General features: G+C 40.9%; 1 protein-coding gene across 1 annotated transcript in view; it reads right to left on the bottom strand.

Moving 5' to 3' along the window:
• Positions 1-737: 737 nt before the first annotated feature.
• LOC123033217 (arylsulfatase H-like) overlaps positions 738-19,286 on the bottom strand; it is a 22,413-nt gene continuing 3,864 nt past the window's right edge. The window contains exons 3-11 of the mRNA XM_044449704.1: positions 16,622-16,771; positions 14,706-14,827; positions 13,444-13,563; positions 10,065-10,488; positions 9,421-9,557; positions 8,308-8,442; positions 6,059-6,221; positions 3,627-3,748; positions 738-1,350 (exon numbers count right to left, since the gene is read on the bottom strand). Coding sequence (XP_044305639.1) covers positions 992-1,350; positions 3,627-3,748; positions 6,059-6,221; positions 8,308-8,442; positions 9,421-9,557; positions 10,065-10,488; positions 13,444-13,563; positions 14,706-14,827; positions 16,622-16,771 — 1,732 coding nt within the window. The 3' untranslated portion in view covers positions 738-991. The remainder of the gene's footprint in view (positions 1,351-3,626; positions 3,749-6,058; positions 6,222-8,307; positions 8,443-9,420; positions 9,558-10,064; positions 10,489-13,443; positions 13,564-14,705; positions 14,828-16,621; positions 16,772-19,286) is intronic.

Below are 19,286 nucleotides of genomic sequence, written 5' to 3'. Positions count from 1 at the left end.
AGCTCAGGGAGCCAAGGTTCCATTTGGATGCCAGCAAGTACTTCCTGACAGTTAGGACACTGAGGGTGTGGAATGGGCTTCCACGGGAGGTCGTTGAGGCCCCATTGGTGAGCGTGTTCAAAGATAGGCTGGACATGCACATGGTGGGCATGTCGTGAGTGGAGCTGGCTCGAGCCAGGGGTCAGACTAGATGGCCCAGGAGGCCCCTTCTGACTCACTCTGTTTCTATGTTTCTGTCTTACTATTTTTCCTGTTCTCTATTAACATCCTCTTCATGAAAGATAATAAAATGCTGATTTAAAAAAGAAGCACTTGCTCAAGGTCAATGCTTTTATTAGATCTTGGCCAAGAATATTTTGAGGAAGTCTTGAATAATAATAATAATAATAATAATAATAATAATAATAATAATAATACTTTTTTCAGCCCTGAAAACTTGATAATCACCAATGAAGTTTAGTGATATAAATGGATCTGCAATAAAATGACTCAAAGTCTTTCTTGCTTGGCTCAGTGGTCTGTGTGAGTAAGTTCAGTTTCCACACTAAACTCTACCACCATTTTGGGAAAGAATAATATTATCGTATAGACTCAGATTGATCTTTTCACCTTTTCCAGTAGAAAAAATAAGAAAGGTGTGACTTGCTTGTTATCTATCACTGTTATTGGTTTTGTTTTGCCCATGGCTCTGTCATGAAGTGCCCTTAACGTCTGCTGCTTGTTCTAGATATGTATAAAAAGTTACGGTCATTTAGCATCTCAAAACAACAGATTAAATTAGCTTACTTACAACTTCACTTTCAGATCTATTGACTCACAGAACAATTATAGAACAGCACAATTTACCGGACTTCTGTTTCATTACTTATTTCTTTTATTAGGTTTCTTTCTTTTCAGGTCATGAGATAATAATCCCCCACCACCATGCCCCAGACTCCCATTTTACTAGTACTGTGATCCATCCAGCCCAGAGAAGAAATCTTTGTCTATTTTATATGTCATCTTTTTCTTTGTCGCACCAACAGAACGGGAATGTTCCACAGCATGGCTGCAGCCACGGTTTCCACATGATGTTCAGCAAAGAAAGTTGCTGTGGGACAGGAGTGAGCGTCCTGCGGTGCTCCTTCACAGCTTCCTCTATTCTCTTGAGAACCGCGTGGAACTGTGGCTCAGTGTCCGGTGACAGAGCGGTGGCCTCTGATGGGTCTCTTGAGAGGTCAAACAGCAAAGGGGGAACATGATGCATCACACCTTCTCCAGAACACGGGCAAATTCTAATTTCATAACAACCTCCAGATCCCTCTGGCTGAAAAACTGGTGTCATGTAATGGACCTTCCATACTTTTCCACCTGGTGGGAGATAATCCACATGATTAAGATGAATGCAGACTATGCACAATTTCATGAGACAGTAATCCCAGTTGTATAGAACAGCTGTAGCTAAGAAAGCACACAAACTGCATTTTGTCAGACTAGTCATTACACCCTGTGCTTAACAACAGAGGCAGGTCAATCCTGTTAAGCTGCTTGTCTGTTGCAATCCTGTTCTTCTTGCCCCCCACCCCAAATAATGATATGCCACATCTTTGTCATGCTGCAGCTGATATAATGGGAATGACCAAAGGGGAGTTTCCATGTGACTATTCCTACAGCAGCTTTTTCTTTCCTCTTGCTCACTTTCCTTTATTGTGTTGTCTTGGACCGTATTAAGTACTTTATGCCCTCTGTATTTCTTTATAAAGTGAAACTCACTCACTTGAAGGTAGCCAAGGCATTCCAAATCAACTGTTTTTATATACATTTGATATACATTAATAGTTCAGTCTTCCAAAATCACAAGAATGCCAGCTGTTTGGGTGGAGAGTAGGATATATTCCAGATCAGCCCAGAAACAGCTGCCTGGTCTTCAGTCTTTTCCAGAGTACGATTTGCTTCCAGGATTTATACTAGTGATGGCAATGCCTAATTGAAAAAGTACTAAGGTTCTCATGGTGACAGACACTGTGAGAAATATTGTCCCTTCAAGAATAAAATCTGAAGTGACAATAAGGCATAAATCAAATGCAAGAAAAGGGAAACAGAGACAAGATGTGGACATAGCTCAAATGCAGGATGATTTCAAGGGAAGGAGAAATGACTTCAGATCCTGAAGCATCCTCAGCATTATGCATCATGCCAAATGAAACGAATTAATGTCCACTTGGGTTTGGAACAGTACTACCTAGTGACTGTTCCTTCTCCAGTTTGAAGGTAATTGACTGTGACTGGAAACAGTGATACATATGCCCAGCCGCCCCTTGAGATTGGCGGGGGAGGCCCTTCTCCAGGAACCCCCCATGAAAGAAATTAGGAGGGTGGGTACTCGGAGGAGGGCTTTCTCTGTGGTAGCGCCTAAGTTATGGAACGCGCTCCCCAGAGAGGTCCGTCTGGCGCCGTCGTTATTTGTTTTTTGGCGCCAGGCGAAGACCTTTTTATTCAAGCGGCATTTTAACTGTTAACATTATTGGTTTTATCTGGCCAGGGCAGCTTATTTTATACTGTATTGTTGTATTTTAATTTAATATTTATATTTTTAATTTATATTATAATTATTTTAACTTAATGATGTGAGCCGCCCCGAGGCTTCGGCGAATGGGGCGGCATAAAAATGTTTTAATAAATAAATAAATAAATAAATAAATAAATAAATAAAAATACTCTTCATGGCATTGGCATAACATTCTTTTTATGAGCACAGGACACTGTATCTGGGGTTATCTTGTATCCTCTCAACAAACCTGCAAGATGACATCCAGTCACATCCTCTTTATTGCTGACCAAAGACTGGAAGAACTCAACTCCTCTAGTCCAATGCTCTATTCACATCAATCTTCCATAGCTTGGAGCCCTCTAGACATTTTGAACCACACTTCCCAGAATTCCTGAAGATTTCTCATGTTGGCTAGGGCAGAAAGAAGTTGCAGAGAGCACCAGGTTGGGAAGGCTTTTTCACATCATTAGTTTTTATTTATTTTTATTTATGTATTTATTTATTTAAAGTTTTTATATGCCATCCCCTTGCTACATAGCCTCAGGAAGGCTCACAAATAGTTTTGCCCTACTATGATCAAAATCTGGGGCCTACCTGCAGGCGCCACCTCTGAGGAAGGCTTGCTTAGTGGCAACAAGGGGGAGGTCCTCCGCGGTGGCGGACTCCTCTTATGGAACAGGCTCTTCACTGAGGTCCACCTAGCTGATGCCATTTCTACTATCCTTCTGGTACCACATTAAAGTTGTCCTCTATAGTGGGCCTTCAATCTACTCTAAATAATGTATGCCAGCTGTTTGTCAGATCTTGTGATCTAATTAGCATCAGCTAATGTAGCTGCTAAATTCAATTTTTAAGTAGGCTTTTCAGTTTTATGATGATTTCCTGTTATTTTTATACTGCATCTTTATTGTATTTTATGTTCTACTGTAAACTTCCCAGAAAGCATCAGCTGCAGGGCAGTATACAAATAAAATAAAGTACCTAAATGAATAATACCTTCCGGAAATAGAAATTTGGCCAGCAGAAGCCTTTGTTTTGTGAAACATTTTACCATAAATTGTATAGATTTCTGTTTTGGGGAAGCCCTCCTACTTACTGTCCTTCTGGTGCCATCGTGCCGCGTGCATATACGTTTCACAGTAGTGAAACAAGAATTCATGCTCTGAGTGTTGAACTGATCCCTGCAGCAAAGGCATTAAATCCGAACCATCAATTATCCTGAGGGGACAAAATAAATGAGAATCAGTTCATTCTGAGAGAAATGTATTTGGTTTCGTTCTGCATACAACATGCTGTAACAACAGACAAACAGCTAAGCATTGGTAACATGCTGCATGGAAGCAGTTAACAGCTGCTATGCTATGTCTAAAGCAAAATGGTTTAGTATTATTTTTGCATTTTAAGGGTGCAATTCTATGTGAGTTTAGACGGAACAGGGGCATCCAACTCCCAATATGTTCCAGATACCATAGGCCTTTTCTCTCTCTCTAAACTTGCTCAGGATTATCTTTTAAGTCAATGTAGGACTCCTTGGGGGCTAGAAAAGTGTGTGTGGTTGTGTGTGTGTGTAAAGAAAAAAACAGAGATGTGGATGTTCTTCTAAGATACACCTGTCAATATGATTTTCTAAATCCAAGTCCTTGCAAGTTTTCATATACCCATACAAATCCCCAATGCTAGGACTTTCCGAATCCATTTCTGCATTTATAAAAACAATCTCGGTGTAACTTCCATGGAAGTTAATGGAAACAAGCTTGGTCTTTGCATGTTTATTGAAGCACACATGGAATTTCTGATCAGGGAGTTTTCAACTTTACTTAAAATTTTAATTTTCTTGGAAATTGGAGTGAAGTAAATAGTGTCCAGATCACAAATTTTGCAAAGCCATCCTATGTTCATGCACTTAATTCTGCATAGCTCGCAGTGGCCAAGGAAAAATTGTATGTAGGATGTGTGCATGAGTGGAGACAATTATTTTCAATTTTCCCCTCTAGCTGACATCAGGTACAGGGAAAAATTAAAAGGTGAGTTCCAGGTTGGCACTTCTGCAGGTAGCATGTTTTGAATCTGAGAGGCATTTGCTCCTGTGGACTGAAGATCTTCCCACAAGGATGCCCAGCGCACTGGGCTTACATCAGTTTCTCAGGTCCCATAGATGCTACTTATCTAGCAGTGTGGCACTTCAGTAACACCTTTCAGGTCAACAGATTCCAGTTGGTGGGCTCTAAGATTACAGCATCAATCAAAAAATAGAAATCATCATATTTAAGCCTTTGCTGAACATAAAATGCATTCCTGCCTTGGGTATGTTTAGTAAGAACTATGGGGCTTACGTAGCGTTGCAATCAAAAAATGTGATTTCCATGTATGATTAAAATGCAAATATTTCACTTAAGGCAGTGGAATTCTTGTGTATAAGGAAAATTTTAATGCAAGATGTATTTAATGAAAACATCATGTTGGACTGGTTTGCACAGTATGTCAGGATCACTGTAGGGTGCAAGGGACATTCAAGCACTACTATGAATAGAGAATTGTGGTGTTTCATCCAAACTTGGCCAGCTTGGGTCATTCAAGAGTTAACAACCCTCATATAATCCTACTACAGACTCTGAACTCACCAGGAGTTGTTTAAATATCAAATAACCCATGGTGGCTGGGTTCATACAATATACTACAACTCCATTGAGTGTTGTATATTTAAAATGCTGGCTGCATATGTCTGGCACATGCTGTGACGCATTGTGTGTTAAACAGCTCAGGGTGGTTTTCACATGTTGTGTGAACCAGATCACTGTGATTTCTACACTAGAATTGCAAGCAGCACACATGCATTATGTGGCATCACACACTTCTATACATTTCAATTATGACTTAATCATATTTCCTATAGATGCACCAGATCCACACAGAATTACTTTTCTGCAAGTAATCTTGCTGTTTTCCTCAAAAATCAGTCAGTGGTAATGTCCTATTTTGGATGAAGCTTTAGCAAGAAGAATACTGAAAGGACTCTAGTGACAACTTAGTCAAAATGTTTAAGGCAATTCAAGGATTATTTCACACTGTCTCCATTTCTACATCTGTTTTTTGTTTTCGTTTCTTTTCCTAAAGCAGATTTCTTCCTGAAAGACTGCTGTATCATTCTACCAGTGAACCATTTCATCTGCAACCTTAACACTGAAAGGAAGCCTACTCAGAGGAGAGAAACATGTATATGCATGTTTTTAAGAAATTATGTACTGCTCTTCAGCATTATACTTAGATATGGCTGCCCAGGTTCTCTGTTCATGAATGTAGGATGGTTCCAGATTCTAGAAGCACCTCTGCACCTGTTGTATAGCAAAATAGAAATTGGAGATTTGGAAGGACATTGGGATGCCATTTTGAAGTGTTGTAGATTCTAATCTTGCTTAGGTAATCAGGAAAAGTTAGGCATTCTTATAGGCCAAAATCAGAGCAGGTCTACGCCGTCAAATTGTTGAGATATCAAGAATAGGAAAGAGTCTAGCTCCATAACATCCATACCTGTCCTGTGGTATTGTTCCACCAGCCAGGTGAACCAACGTGGGGTATATGTCTATCAGGCTTGTCGGTTCATCAATAACCTTGCCCTCAGGTAACATTCCTGTCCATCTAATTATTCCAGGGACACGGATTCCTCCTTCCCAGCCTGCCATGGTTTTTCCACCTAGAGTTGTCACACAATGCCAGTTTTCATCTCAAAAATCTGTTATGTCCAAAAACAGCTTCATATATTTTAAAAAGAATAGTTCTCCCTTTTCATTTAAACACAAACCCTTTTCATTGAAACACATTTTCTTTTGGCATCCTAACATTTCAGTTTTAGCATGGATATATTGAACTATATTACACTAAATGTTATATATTATACTAGTTATTTGTATATCACCTTGAACATTAATCAAATGTAGGGACAATCCAAATATATTTGAACTATTCACTCTGTTAACAATGAACCTCTAAAATTTTGTATCTCTTCCAACATACAGTAAGTTCTCTTACTGTTTTGCGCCATAAATTCTGCATTTTGTGCCACCACAAGAAGTGCGTAAATCACATACCCTCTTATTTATTTATTTATTTATTTATTTATTTATTTATTTATTTATTTAAAGCTTTTATATACCATCCAACTACTAGCATCTCAGGATGGCCAACTACTAACATATAGGGTATGATGACTGATGAAATTCTCATATCACCTTCAAACTTGTGTGTTAGTTTTGTACCGCTCTGTGGCACAAATCCCAAGTTTTGTGCCACTATGGAAATGAGGTACCCCAAGGGTAAGTGACATAGTCATGAAACAACGGCAGTTTAACAAATCATGGGGAAATAAAATGGGGTTTCTTCTAGCACTGAAAGGATGTCTACATGAGTGCCAGGGAAGCCCTCCTGGGGAAATGAATTCACCATCAATGACAGGGGGACTTCCAGAGGCATGGCAACCCGGTCATGTTGGAGTACGTCAGCCTTCACCAAGCTGGCACTCCAATGCTGTTTGACTGAAACTCCCAGCATTCCAAATATCCCCAGTGGGAGTTGTAGTCCAACACACCTGGAGGGCACTGGGTTGGAGGAGGCAGGAATAGGTGATCTTTCAGGTAGCCAGGCCCCACGCCATGTAGGGATTTCTAAGATGGATTCTAGGCTGTACCTGGAAATGGACTGGTAGCCAATGCAGTTGCTTGTGCACTTATGTTCCCATTGCCCAGTGCCAGGTAATAATCTCACAGCTACATGTTGTTTGAACTGAAGTCAACCAACTTCTTTGGGAGCCTTCCTTGAAGGAGATTAGGAAGGTGGCTACCCAGAGAAGGGCCTTCTCTCTGGTGGTGCCCTGGTTATGGCATGCACTCCCTAGAGAGGTTTGCGTGGCACCAACACTTTATTCGTTTCAGCGCCAGGCTAAGCCCTTTTTATTTTCCCATTATTTTAATGTTTGATTAGATTTCAATATAGGTTTTATTTTATGGGAATTTGTTTGGATGCTGTGCTTCATTTTGCTGTATGCAAAGAGACTGTCAAGAGACGCTTGAATAGTTGGACAGTGTATAAAAGCTTTAAATGAATAAATGAAGAGCAGCCAGGAAGGGATGATTTTAAAGAGGCTGGTTCAAACACACTTGTTTAAGCATGTAAGCAATGTCATGTGTAGATTGGCCCTGAAAAAGATCTAATAAGTTGAGTTGAATGTTCATGAGATGACCTTGCTCAGCAGATTATAATAATACAATAATAATATAGATGGTACAAAACTTGAAGGACAAGATGGAACTCTGCAGGACCTCAGTACATAAGTGACATGTGTTTGAACAGTAGATCTCCAGCACTTCCTTTTAGAATTGGCCCTTCAGTTAGAAATGTAACCTCTGGAACACAGTGTCTCTAGTCTCCAACCAGACAGACTATCCAGAAGTCAACCAGGGTCAGAGATATGAAAAGCTGTTGAGACATCTAGAAGAATTAACAATTGCATTTCTTCATTTTCTTTCATTTTGGTTCTCCTTCCTTGAAGTATGAGCTTGAAAATTACTTGCAAATTGTGGAGGATTAAGGTCCCCCCCCCCCATGTTCTCTTTTTAAGCTAAGCATGCATTGGTGGATTTGTACTCTTTTCTTCATTTTTCTTTTTCTTCTTTTTCTTATTTTTGATATCTGAAGTATTGAAATAACACTCTAAGGTGAGTGCTGTCAAATACAGCAGACTCAGGGTCACTTAGGAAACAAGTGAATGGATTCAGAATTCTCACCTTTGTATATACCATTTGAACCTCCCTTTTGAATGTTTCCTTCCAGAGCCTCTAAATGTCCACCATGGTCAGAAGTGAAATAAGTCAGTGTGTTCTTTTGTAGGTTTTTAGAATCAAGTGCATCCAAAATTTTCCCTGCAATTCAGAAGTGTCATGTATATGTTGTTAAGATGTGAGACTTAACACATCCTCTTCCATCTCATGTAACATTTTCTGGTGGCATCCTGAGTCATTTTAGGCATGTGAACAATATCATGCCATTGCATGTAGCCACATAATTTGAATTCAGATTGAGATCATCTTAAAAAAACAAAAGCAGACAGAAAACCTTTCCAAAGATTTCAGTGATATTCCAAGAAATGCAGAGCAATGACATAAAATCCACTGCAATAGATAGCAATGTTCTTAAGATTATTGATATTGCCTTTCTTTATGCTTATATAGCAGAATATTAATGTTGTTTGTGCCGTCTAAACTGCAAGCCATTTAGTAAAATACACTGGTGCTTTAGGGGCATGATCCTCCTGATAGTGCCCTCACTTCTTGGAAGCTTCTGAGCTAGGAGCCTTTTGAGATTCCTTTGCCTGCTGGGCAGAAACAAAGCAGGAAAGGAGTGGATTTTTGCCTGCCCATGCACTGACTTTTACTAGATGGGTTATTCAGAGGAGGGAAGGAGGATGTATATTTCTCCCCCATAGTCTTCTCCCTTTCCTTCCCTCCAACATGTCCCCTTCTCCTTCTCTGAGATTTTGTTCTTCTCCCTTTCCCTGATTCACCAACAGCCCAATCCTAGTGGCATTTGCCTGGGTTTACACACTTTTTCTCATGTGATTGTAGTCCAGATCCAATTGAAATAAATGGAGGCATCTGAGTTACGCAGTCATGGAAAGTTTCATATTTGATCCAGACATTTTGGATACACCAACTCCCTAATGTAATGAGGTCCCATGATGGAGCTGCCTTCCCAAGCCCTTCAAATGTGTGAATCAACCAGGAGGAAGTAGCCAGAAATAAAGGCCTGACTTGGGCCTATTCTACATGTCAACATTTTAAAACAGTATCTAAGATTTCATAGTGTGTTAATAATAAACTTGTTTGTTGAGATCTACTTACCGATCATCCAGTCCATCTCTTCCACATTGTCCCCATACAATCCATGCATGCTCGTCCCAATGAATTTTTTAGTGGTAACCAGTGGTGTGTGAACATGCAAGAAAGAAACAAAGAGGAGGAATGGCCCTTGCTTGTTTCTAAAACAAACAAGAAGTGCCATTTATAAGTTTCCAGAACAAAATTAAATTGTTCATACCTAATTTTCTAGTATTTTAATCACTGTGAAAACTCTGTCCTGATAATAGGTGATTCATAGATTATTCAGCCCCCACACTTGTGTACTAATAGCACCAAAACCCAACACGTCTCTCTCATTTCCAGAATGCTTCATGATAATTGTCCTTCATGGGCAAGAGACAAATTCATCTCCAATACTTGGAACTGTCACCCCAAGGGATTAAGCAATTGACCAAGAAGTGCTTTCCTCTGAAGCCATAAAATTCTAGATCCTTAATATGCAACATTGCCCCAAGAATTCAAAGCCTGGACAGGCATGATAGCCATTTTGCATCAAAACCAGAAGAAATTAATAAAGCCCGTCTTGTTTCTGTATCTATATGCAATGATGTATCTTCTTAAAAAATAATCAATTGCAACTTAATTTCCTCTAGCACATTCATGGCCCCAAATAATTCATACTTCACCTTTCAATAAAGGAAATGGCCTCATTCAGCATATGAGGTGCAGCTCTCTCTAGCTTCATTGGTTGTTCTGTAATGTCATAGTTTCTCATCATAAAACAATTCCAGTATCTTATGTATCCATAGATTGAGAACCAGGAAATGAAGAACAAGAAGCCAAACAAAGCTAGCAAGAAAATTGTTTTCCAGCTGATAGGCACCAGATGAGAAAGTTTTGCAGCTACAAGAGTAAGTACAGCAAGGGCAATCATTTGAGTGTAAGACCAGAGATTCAGCTGCACTTGAGCTTCCATCTCTGGAGGGTGTGATTTTTGACAGTCACCCACTAATGAAAATGGCATTCCATAAAAATAATCAAATCCATGATTTAATGGATGATGACAGCTGTCATTACGGTATATGCAATTCACACCAAGATGCCACTTCCCTGAAAAACAGAATGGAATATGTGATAATCTTGTCAAGGGTGATAATACTGGGTACAAGGGTGGTTTACTAGCAAAGGTTTCAAAATTTTCCAACTCATTTTAAATGTAAAATGAACCCCCTCCCCAGGAGAAGGTACACATGTTCAAATGACCCTCTATATAGTGCTTTATCATAGTGTTTACATCATCTTTTCAAAATTTATAGGCTGCTTTTGCCAAAGTAGTACACAGTTATAATTAAAGAACAGTAGACATCAATACAACAAACTAATGATAGTCAAACTAAGTAAAAAAACCCCACACCACTTAGTGGTAAAAAACACTGACCCATGGTTTATTTAATTCATGCTCAGGGTTCGTCTGGCAGAAGATCAAACTGACGGTGGTTTGTTTTCTCAAGTCCTGAGTTAATTGTTTCCTTCTTGTTTTGCCCACTCCCACCCAGTATTCTAAATGCCTTTGCAGTGGCATAGAACTGGCACGGCAAGTTGCTGGGCTTTTTGTTCATTGCTTCAATACTAGGATTCTGTCAGCAGTCTGGCTACAGCACATTGCAGCAGCTGCACTTTTCAAACACTTCCCAAAAGTAGCTGTATATTATTCAGCCATATGACCATGAAGTTATGAAAGTTTTTCTGTCTGTACACTTGCAACTTTCACGCATAGTCAAAGTTAGTGAAGCTGGGTGATATCTACAAGGATTACAAGTTGCCCATGCTTCCCTGCTAGGGCTGAAGAAAAATGGCTGCAACTCATTCACCGATCCCATTTGCAGTCGGTGAATTGGGGCACAGTTGTGCTGCTATTATTTGGGGACTGCAATTCAGACCTCGGAATGCTTTCAGGAGGAAGGCTACATTACCATGGATGCAGCCATGGCGTCATTCATTTAAACCTTCATCTTCACAGGTTAAGTGTGACTACAATTATGTTAAATTTCCTCCTCTCCCTAAACATCACAAACCAGGTATGGGTCTACTCTAGGGGCCATATTTGTATCCTGGAGCCCTGTAGTCTGTATCCCCCATAGGCATTAAAAGATATTTTTAAGAAATGGCGTCCATGGTGCCAGAGCACTCAAAGAATCAAAAGTAGCTTGTTCATTTAAATCAATCAGTCAATAATTTCTAAGGACAATGTAGGTCATGCATTATTCCAAATCCCTCCAAATGGGCAAAGGGGCCTCACATGTCCTACCTTCTGACATTAAGGATGCAATGGTGTCAATCTTTATAGGTTATCCTTATCTGGCTGGTTTGAATAACTACAACCTTCTACCATATCTGCCCTTCTGGGGAAAGGTTTTGGGGAATTCAAGAACAGATAAGTTCCTTTCTGATTCAGTGCTGTTTCTTATAACAGCCAACCTAATGGCTATGGGAAGCCCACAGGCAGAACATAAGGGCTTGGTGGGATCTCAACTCCAAGTCATTGTAGATGCTGCTGATTATGATCCATTCTAGTCTGGTATTCATCCAAATGTCAACATTGAAACCAGCTCACTTGACAAATGCTGTTTCAGGAGACCAGAGGGAGAGGAAGACTCCTCAAGCAGCATCCAATAGAATCAGCCATAGTATATTTCTGGGTGTATTTATTTTTATTTATTTCATTCCCCTTCTATGCTGCCCCATAACCTGAAGGTCCTCTGGGCAGCTAGTTTACTGGGTCAGGTTTAACTTGGAGTTACTATGCTATAGTGGCACTGGTCCTTCCCACAGGGGAATGCCTTGAAGGTAGTGCTGGGGGACTACTGCTTTACCCCATTTCTTTTGGTTTGTGGGGTGTTAATGTTCCAGTTTGGTCCCCCAAGGTTTGGATCGAAGTATCATCAGTAAGACTGGAATCAGGGCCTGTGCTGTCTGGCCCATCATTAGTTAAGATCAGGATAGGTATAAAACTCAGTCCTTGGTGAACTTTCACATTTCTAATATTTAGATGGCTAATTTGTTTGTTTGCTTTATTATTATTTGGTCTCCAAGATTTGTAAAATGCCTTGGAATAGTTTAAAGGCAGATCAAACAGTTTAAAGGCAAATTAAAAATGTCCAAAAATAAATCATAAATATTGCAGCATCTTATGTTTCCAAAATGACTTTTATTTCGAGTCTACAACTTCACTGACTACCAGTTGTGACCGGGGCCCAATTCAATGTGCATATAAAGCCCTAAATCACGTGGGACCCAGTTATTTAAAGGAGTGTCTGCACCCATATATGCCCACCCGCCCCCTGAGATCAGCTCAGGAGGCCCTTCAGCGAGAGCCACCCCCCAGGGAGATGAGAGGGGTGGCAACTAGGCAAAGGGCCTTTTCCACTGCTGCTCCCCATCTTTGGAACTCCCTCCCTAGGGAAAATCACCTGGCGCTGTCTTGATTTTCTTTTTGGCACTGAACGAAGACCAGATTTTTTTTAACAGTCTGACTGCTGTGACCCTTTTTCTATTGCTTTCACAGGTGTTTTAATTCATTGTGCTTTAATTGGTTTTATTTTGTTAATGTGTTTTTTGTATTGTAATCCACCTAGGAGAGCCTTAGCAGTTATAGGCAGCCAATAAACACACACACACACACACACACACCACAAACTTTATTCAGTCTCTGTAAAACAATATCCAGCTCTGAAACATAATAATATGGGGCTTAACTGCTTGGCCAACAATGAAACCAAACACTTAATTAGAATCATACTTTTTTGGGCTGGAGCTGAATGAATATTTCTTGAGATAGAACAATAGCATGTTTATCTTTTAAAAAAACAAAACAGCTTTTAATTAATGTTTCTATTAAAATCTATTCTTATACATGGAAGCATTAATTAAAAGCTGTTTGGTAAGGAGCATATTTCTGATGATTATTGTGAAATGTAGCAAGGTGTGCTCAGTTCTAGATGATCGAGATGTTTCAGTGATGGTGCACTCCCTTTCACTCAGGTGCTACAGTGTGAGTCTTCCTACCTATTAAACCAGTAGTGTAGCCTTGCTTCTGCAATATCTTGGCGAAAGTAGTCTCATTTGGAGGAAGGCCACCTGAACCAGCAAGCCAGTGAAGAACGCGGAAATCTGCTTCATTCATACCTGAGATTTAAAGTATACAGATAACAGCCAGTGGTGTGTCTGTGAACTTTGGTAGGTCAGTCAACTGAGTTCTAATGAGAGGCCACAATTTTTGTAACCCTCCCCCCACCCAAGTCAACAGATACTGAATGAAATTGCTGGGCTACATAGCACTGGACCTACATAGTGATAGCACCTAAGACAGTGATGGCGAACAGAAACCGAGTGCCCAAACTGCAACCCAAAACCCACTTATTTATTGCAAAGTGCCAACACTGCAGATTCAAATATGCCGGGGGACAGCACAACTTTAAAAGAATCTCAGTCTCTTAATTAGAACGTCTCTTTGCTAAATCTTAGATATTAAATTTCAGTTTTTCATAAGAAAACTCACAGCTAAAATCTTGTGTTAATAAAAATGAATGTATCACAGCCAGTCCAAGCAAATATATATATATATATCCTTGGCAGTGCACTGATTGGCCATGTGAAAGCTCAGACAAGCTGTAGCTAATGAGTCACGGCTTGTGATATCATCACCTGGCACCGCTACTCCCTTCCGAGCATGTACATGGCCCCTGTGTGCGCTGTTATCTGATGCTCGGCTGCGAGGGTGATGCTGGGGCGACTTGGCTCATGTGCCGACAGAGAGGGCTCTGTGTGCCTGCTGTGGCACACGTGCCATAGGTTTGCCACCACTGATCTAAGATGAGAAACTTTAAATGCTGCTGTCTCACATTACTTGCAACATTTTTAGTAGTTTCAAGTCAGGACTGGCTCAGGACATTTTGCTGCCTGTGGAGAAAGACAAGGTGGCACTTTCTACCCAGTATTCATGCAGGAGCTGACTGGACTGGCAGCTGAGTCTTGCTTTGACACTGACAATGTGGTCTGAGACAAATGGCTGACTGAAAGGGCCCCGGACAAGTTGTGTGGCATTAGAGCTCTTTCCCCTAAAAGAAAGGAACAGCCAGAGAGTTCATGTGGAAGAGCTGGGCAGCTTCCACTGCTATTCCACCCATTATCTGCCACCAGATAGCAGAGCTGGTCCTGTTTCAAGTAGGCGTCTAATCCAACCCTAAACCTGCCAGATGATATCCAATGGAACTGTGTCTAAAGACAAAAGTAAAGACCACATTGTGCCATTCCACAAGGTAGCAAACCTGATCGGATTGGGTATCTTCCAGTTAAGAAAGCAGCTCTACTTGGGGTGCAAACAGAAGCTGCAGCAATGTGCTGAGTGAGCTTCACACCTTCCTTTGCAAGCCGATCAATATTAGGAGTCCTGGTGCAGGGAGGGAAAAAAGCATTAGCACAACTTGTTTGAGCTTGGTGTTAGAAACAAACGGGGGTTTTCTAATGAGCTTTGAAAGCTGGCCAAACTTTTTGCATTAGTCAGACTTAGCGGAGTGTGTGCAAAGGAAGGATGGCCGACAGCAATTTGAAACATGTAGTGAGAAGTGGCTGCCCCTTGCTTATTTCATGAAAGAAACAAATAGTTTAGACCTGAACGTCTATACGGTTCCAATGGATTGTATCTAATGATATTACTTAGAGCTACACTAAACCTTCTGTTTCCTGTACTCTCCTGCAAGTGTGCACAGCCCTAAATCTGGATCTGATCTAAGTTTATCCAAGTAATCTAATATTCTATGTATGCTGTTCAAAAGTTGTGTTAATTGCGAACAAAGGCAAAGTACTTCTAATCTCATTACAGCAAAGTGCTGAAAGAGAGGAGAGGATGAAGGAGTGCTTTTGCCCAAGTCTCATGCATGCAGTGCTAAATCAGAGTTAAATGCATCCTTCCCCAAACTAGTAACCTCCAGATGTTTAGGCTACAACTCCCAGCATTCCTAATCAGTAGCCATCTTAGAAGCATAGGATAGTAGAGTTGGAAGGGGCCATGAAGGCCATCAAGTCCAACCCTCTGCTGTTGCAGGACACCATGTTACACCATTCCAGTCAGATGGCTGTCCAGGCAGTCTTGATCAGGCCGGGGTGGGTTGACAGCCAAAGCATCTGTAGAGCATCAAGTTTAGGTAAAACCATCTTTGCAAGCTGGCAAGAGGCCAAGATGGAAGTGCAAATAGACCACTCTAGAGTTGGAAAGTCACATAATCACAGAGAAGGCTTTCTTCCACATCCCTGCCAATCATGCTTCAGACATCAGACAGTCTCTCCAGTCATCCTCAATGAGTTGGGAATCTCATACAAGAGAAGTCTGCTACTATGCCATTATGATTTAAAATGTGATGGTCATTAGTTTGACTTTGGCCAAAACAAGCAAGCAAACAAACAAACAGGTAATAAGCCAGTGAAGCTGTTCCAAAAGGACAGTTATGTAGTCCTGTAAAATGTTTTAGTCAGAACTCTAGCTTCTGCATTCTGCACCAGTGGACTTTTCTGGCCATTTTCCAGCAGCAATAATCAAGGATTGAATTGTTATTATAGTCAGATCTAAGGCAGTCTTATGTCAATCCTCTGTTTGAAGGGTGCTAGAGGACCATCACCTTTCTGAAGGGAAGCTTTATTAGAAAGTTCTTCCTGACCCATTCCAGTTTAAAGATATAGAGTCATAAGAACCACTCCCCACCAACAATGATCACCTGGACAGCAGACTGAGAAGTTAAGCGCACATGTCACTTCATTACAGTCTCCTCTGCTATGGTGAGATTTACTGACCCCAGTAGGAATTCGTGCAGTTGGCACTCTAGGCAAAATTCCTGAGGCATTGGCTGCTAGCAGAACATCCAAGGGCTAAACTGATTCAGGGATATTCCAAAGCAAAGACAAATATTTATATATTTACAAAATGCATGACTATCTTGCAGAAGTATGTTGATAAATATCTAGCATTTATACCAATCTATTTATGCAGATTGTTCACACACTTGAGCAATTATTTCCCACTTCCTACACATATAATTTATTTAATATTTATGTATATATGAGTGTGCCTATAGCTGAATCTCTTAGGGTGATTTGCATAGTAAAGACAACAAGATTGCCTGAGTAACTTTCCAGACTATTTCATGTATCTGGAATGAAGATGGACATGTACCTCTGCAGAAGCATTTACCTGATGGTCTTGTTTCCATAGCAGCCAACATCCCCGATGCCAAGGTCATCAGCCAACAAGATGACAATGTTGGGCTTAGAGCTGACCAATGCTTGTAATTCTAGTGGCATTAGCAATAGATACAAAGAAAGAAGTAAACCTGGATATTGCCTACAAAAAGAAGGATGATTTAACCTTAGTAAGTAAGATCCCAGCAGGGTCTCACTTTTAAGCAGTATGAAATCAGAGAAGTCAGCAATGTTTCAGAGTCATATGAACAATGCCCTCAGACTAGAAAGTTGGGCAGATTTGCAGGGCCCCACTCAGAGGAATGGTCAGGAAGGCTCAACAGCAACCAGTTTGTAGTGAAGATATAAGCAGGGAAATTCCTGTCTGGAAGGAATTAAGCACAAGTACACAGAAAGGAAAAGATAACAGTCTTTGCAAATATGCAAGAGACAATGTGATTACCAAATTACAGGGAGGAGCTAGATGAAAAGGCAGAATAATAAATTCCAATTCTACCCAATATAATGGAACAATGGCAATTAATTAAGAACACATTTACTTACTCATCAGAGTAGCCCTCCTCCATGAGAGAGACCAAGACATCAAAAATAGTAAAAAGCTTATTTCCAACATAGAAATCATCTTACTGTTCACCAGCTGCACCAAAGTATTGCCAATAATTGGACAACTGTTAGAGTCAGCATCACTGGATGAGTGATAAGGCAGGTGGAGGCCTGATTGCTTTTTAACTGCTTTTTTCGAATGGGTTTCTTGTCCCCTTTCAGTAGGATATACACAGAGGCTGCCCGTGCTCTCACTTAAGAATTCAGGAAGTATAGTTCCTATTTGCTCTCTTCCCACCTAAACTTGGAAATTGATGACACACAACCTGCAGTTAAAGAATCAGTATCTGTTCTGCCTTACATGTAATCAAAATATTGTTTGTATTCTAAGTGTGTCCTGGCTTGAATTAATATCAGTGACAATGAAGGAGGACACTCACTTGGAGCATACACATGTCATGCTCTTCTGCCTCTCAAGGAAGTTTTGGGTTGAGACCAGTATTACACAAGAGTCCTAACCCAGGCACAGTTCCAGTGATGGCACCACACAACTGTTACGCACTGTGTGCCTGATGCACTCAGGTATAGCGGAGGATGCCATTCCATAATCAGCATGGAAAAAAAGATCCAGGTGCTATTCAGTAGGCTGCTAGACCTGGAATGGAAGCAGGCCCTTTCTTGTTCTTAGCCTAAGCTGGCCGGCACCATGTCTTTGGCCAGCCCTGGGGCCTATCACATGACAGACCAGGTGCTGGGGAACATGGCAGGTAAACAATGTCGTGCCAAGGGCTGGCCTACGAGTGCGCCAAATCTTTTGTTTGGATCTCTCATCTTTCATCTCGTGATCTTCCTGCATTTTCATCTTTGTGCCTGATGGAATGCTCTCTTCTCTATTCATTTATCCCTTTTTACAAATAGGGGTGTCCTTAGGAGACAAGCTCCTTCAAAGACATGTGCGCACACACATGCACATGGACTTTGAATCATATTCAAATTTTTGCCTCCCCTTCACCAGACCATGGGTCTTTTTTCAACCTGTGGCAGTGCTCCTGCCCTCATGCCACGCTTGTAGAGTTTCCTGTGGTCGTGCCAATTTGAACAGAAAGCTGGACTATGCCGCTCTGATCTAGCAGAGCTGTTACGTGTTCATGACTGCCAGTGTTGCCTAGCAGTGGTGGTCCAACAGTCAATGGGAGATTGAGCCTTACTTGCCCTCTGACATCTGCACCCTTGCAGCTGCCCCTTCCTCTGCAGTTTCATTACAGCTGTCCTTCTGTAGCGCTGCCTGCCTCCTCCTTTGGCTCAGCTTCCTGATCCATTGGAAGGCGGAAATCATGCCAGCTACACAAGTCAAAGCATCCACACCCCTAGTGGTGGTGATGCTGTGGCCACTGTTGCTGCTGTTAGAAAGTGTCAGAGTACTGGGATGGGTGGAGCGGATTAAGACACCCTTTGGGGTGAAGAAAGGTAAAAGAGATAAAGAGGAAAAAAAGGGGAAAAGAAGAAACTGTAAGACCTCCACACAGCCTCTTCCAACATAAGAGGAAGGGGATATGCATACATATGTTTGCATATATGTTTGTGTGCATGTGCATAAATGTAGGAGAACAAAGGGATCAATGAAAGAAAATACACAGTGCAATGCATGTTTAGACAGAAAAAAGTCCTATACCTTCCATGTTTTGGTCCAGCATTTTTTCTCCAACTGAAATATGCATAGGATTATACATCCTAATCTTTTAAAATGCAGGTGAACAACAGAGTGGAGGTGTGGAGCTGCATATATACATACAGAAATGACATCAGACATACCATACTGCACATTTCCTGGTTAAACATCCAGTAGCACATGACTTTATTCTATAAGAGTTTACCCTTCATCATTCCTTCCCCTCATTAAATATCCAGCAGCTTATCATATGCCCCAGAAGTGTATGGAAAGTCCCAATCTTCATATTAAATGTCAAGTCAATGCAACAGTTTAGAGTTTGCTGCCTGTCGAGTTGTCAAGGAGCGTTGGAAGGGAAAACCTAGCATGCATGCCTTCAGACAGCTCCAGTGAAAAATGCCAACACGGGGGTATTGTTTTTGTGTTACTCAGAGGCAGCAATCCT

This window comes from Varanus komodoensis, unplaced genomic scaffold, assembly GCF_004798865.1.
Source record: "Varanus komodoensis strain SLA01 unplaced genomic scaffold, ASM479886v1 scaffold1, whole genome shotgun sequence".
NCBI classification, from domain to species: Eukaryota; Metazoa; Chordata; class Lepidosauria; order Squamata; family Varanidae; genus Varanus; species Varanus komodoensis.
Note: the sequence above shows the minus strand (reverse complement) of the source record. Positions and strands in the feature narration are given on the sequence as shown.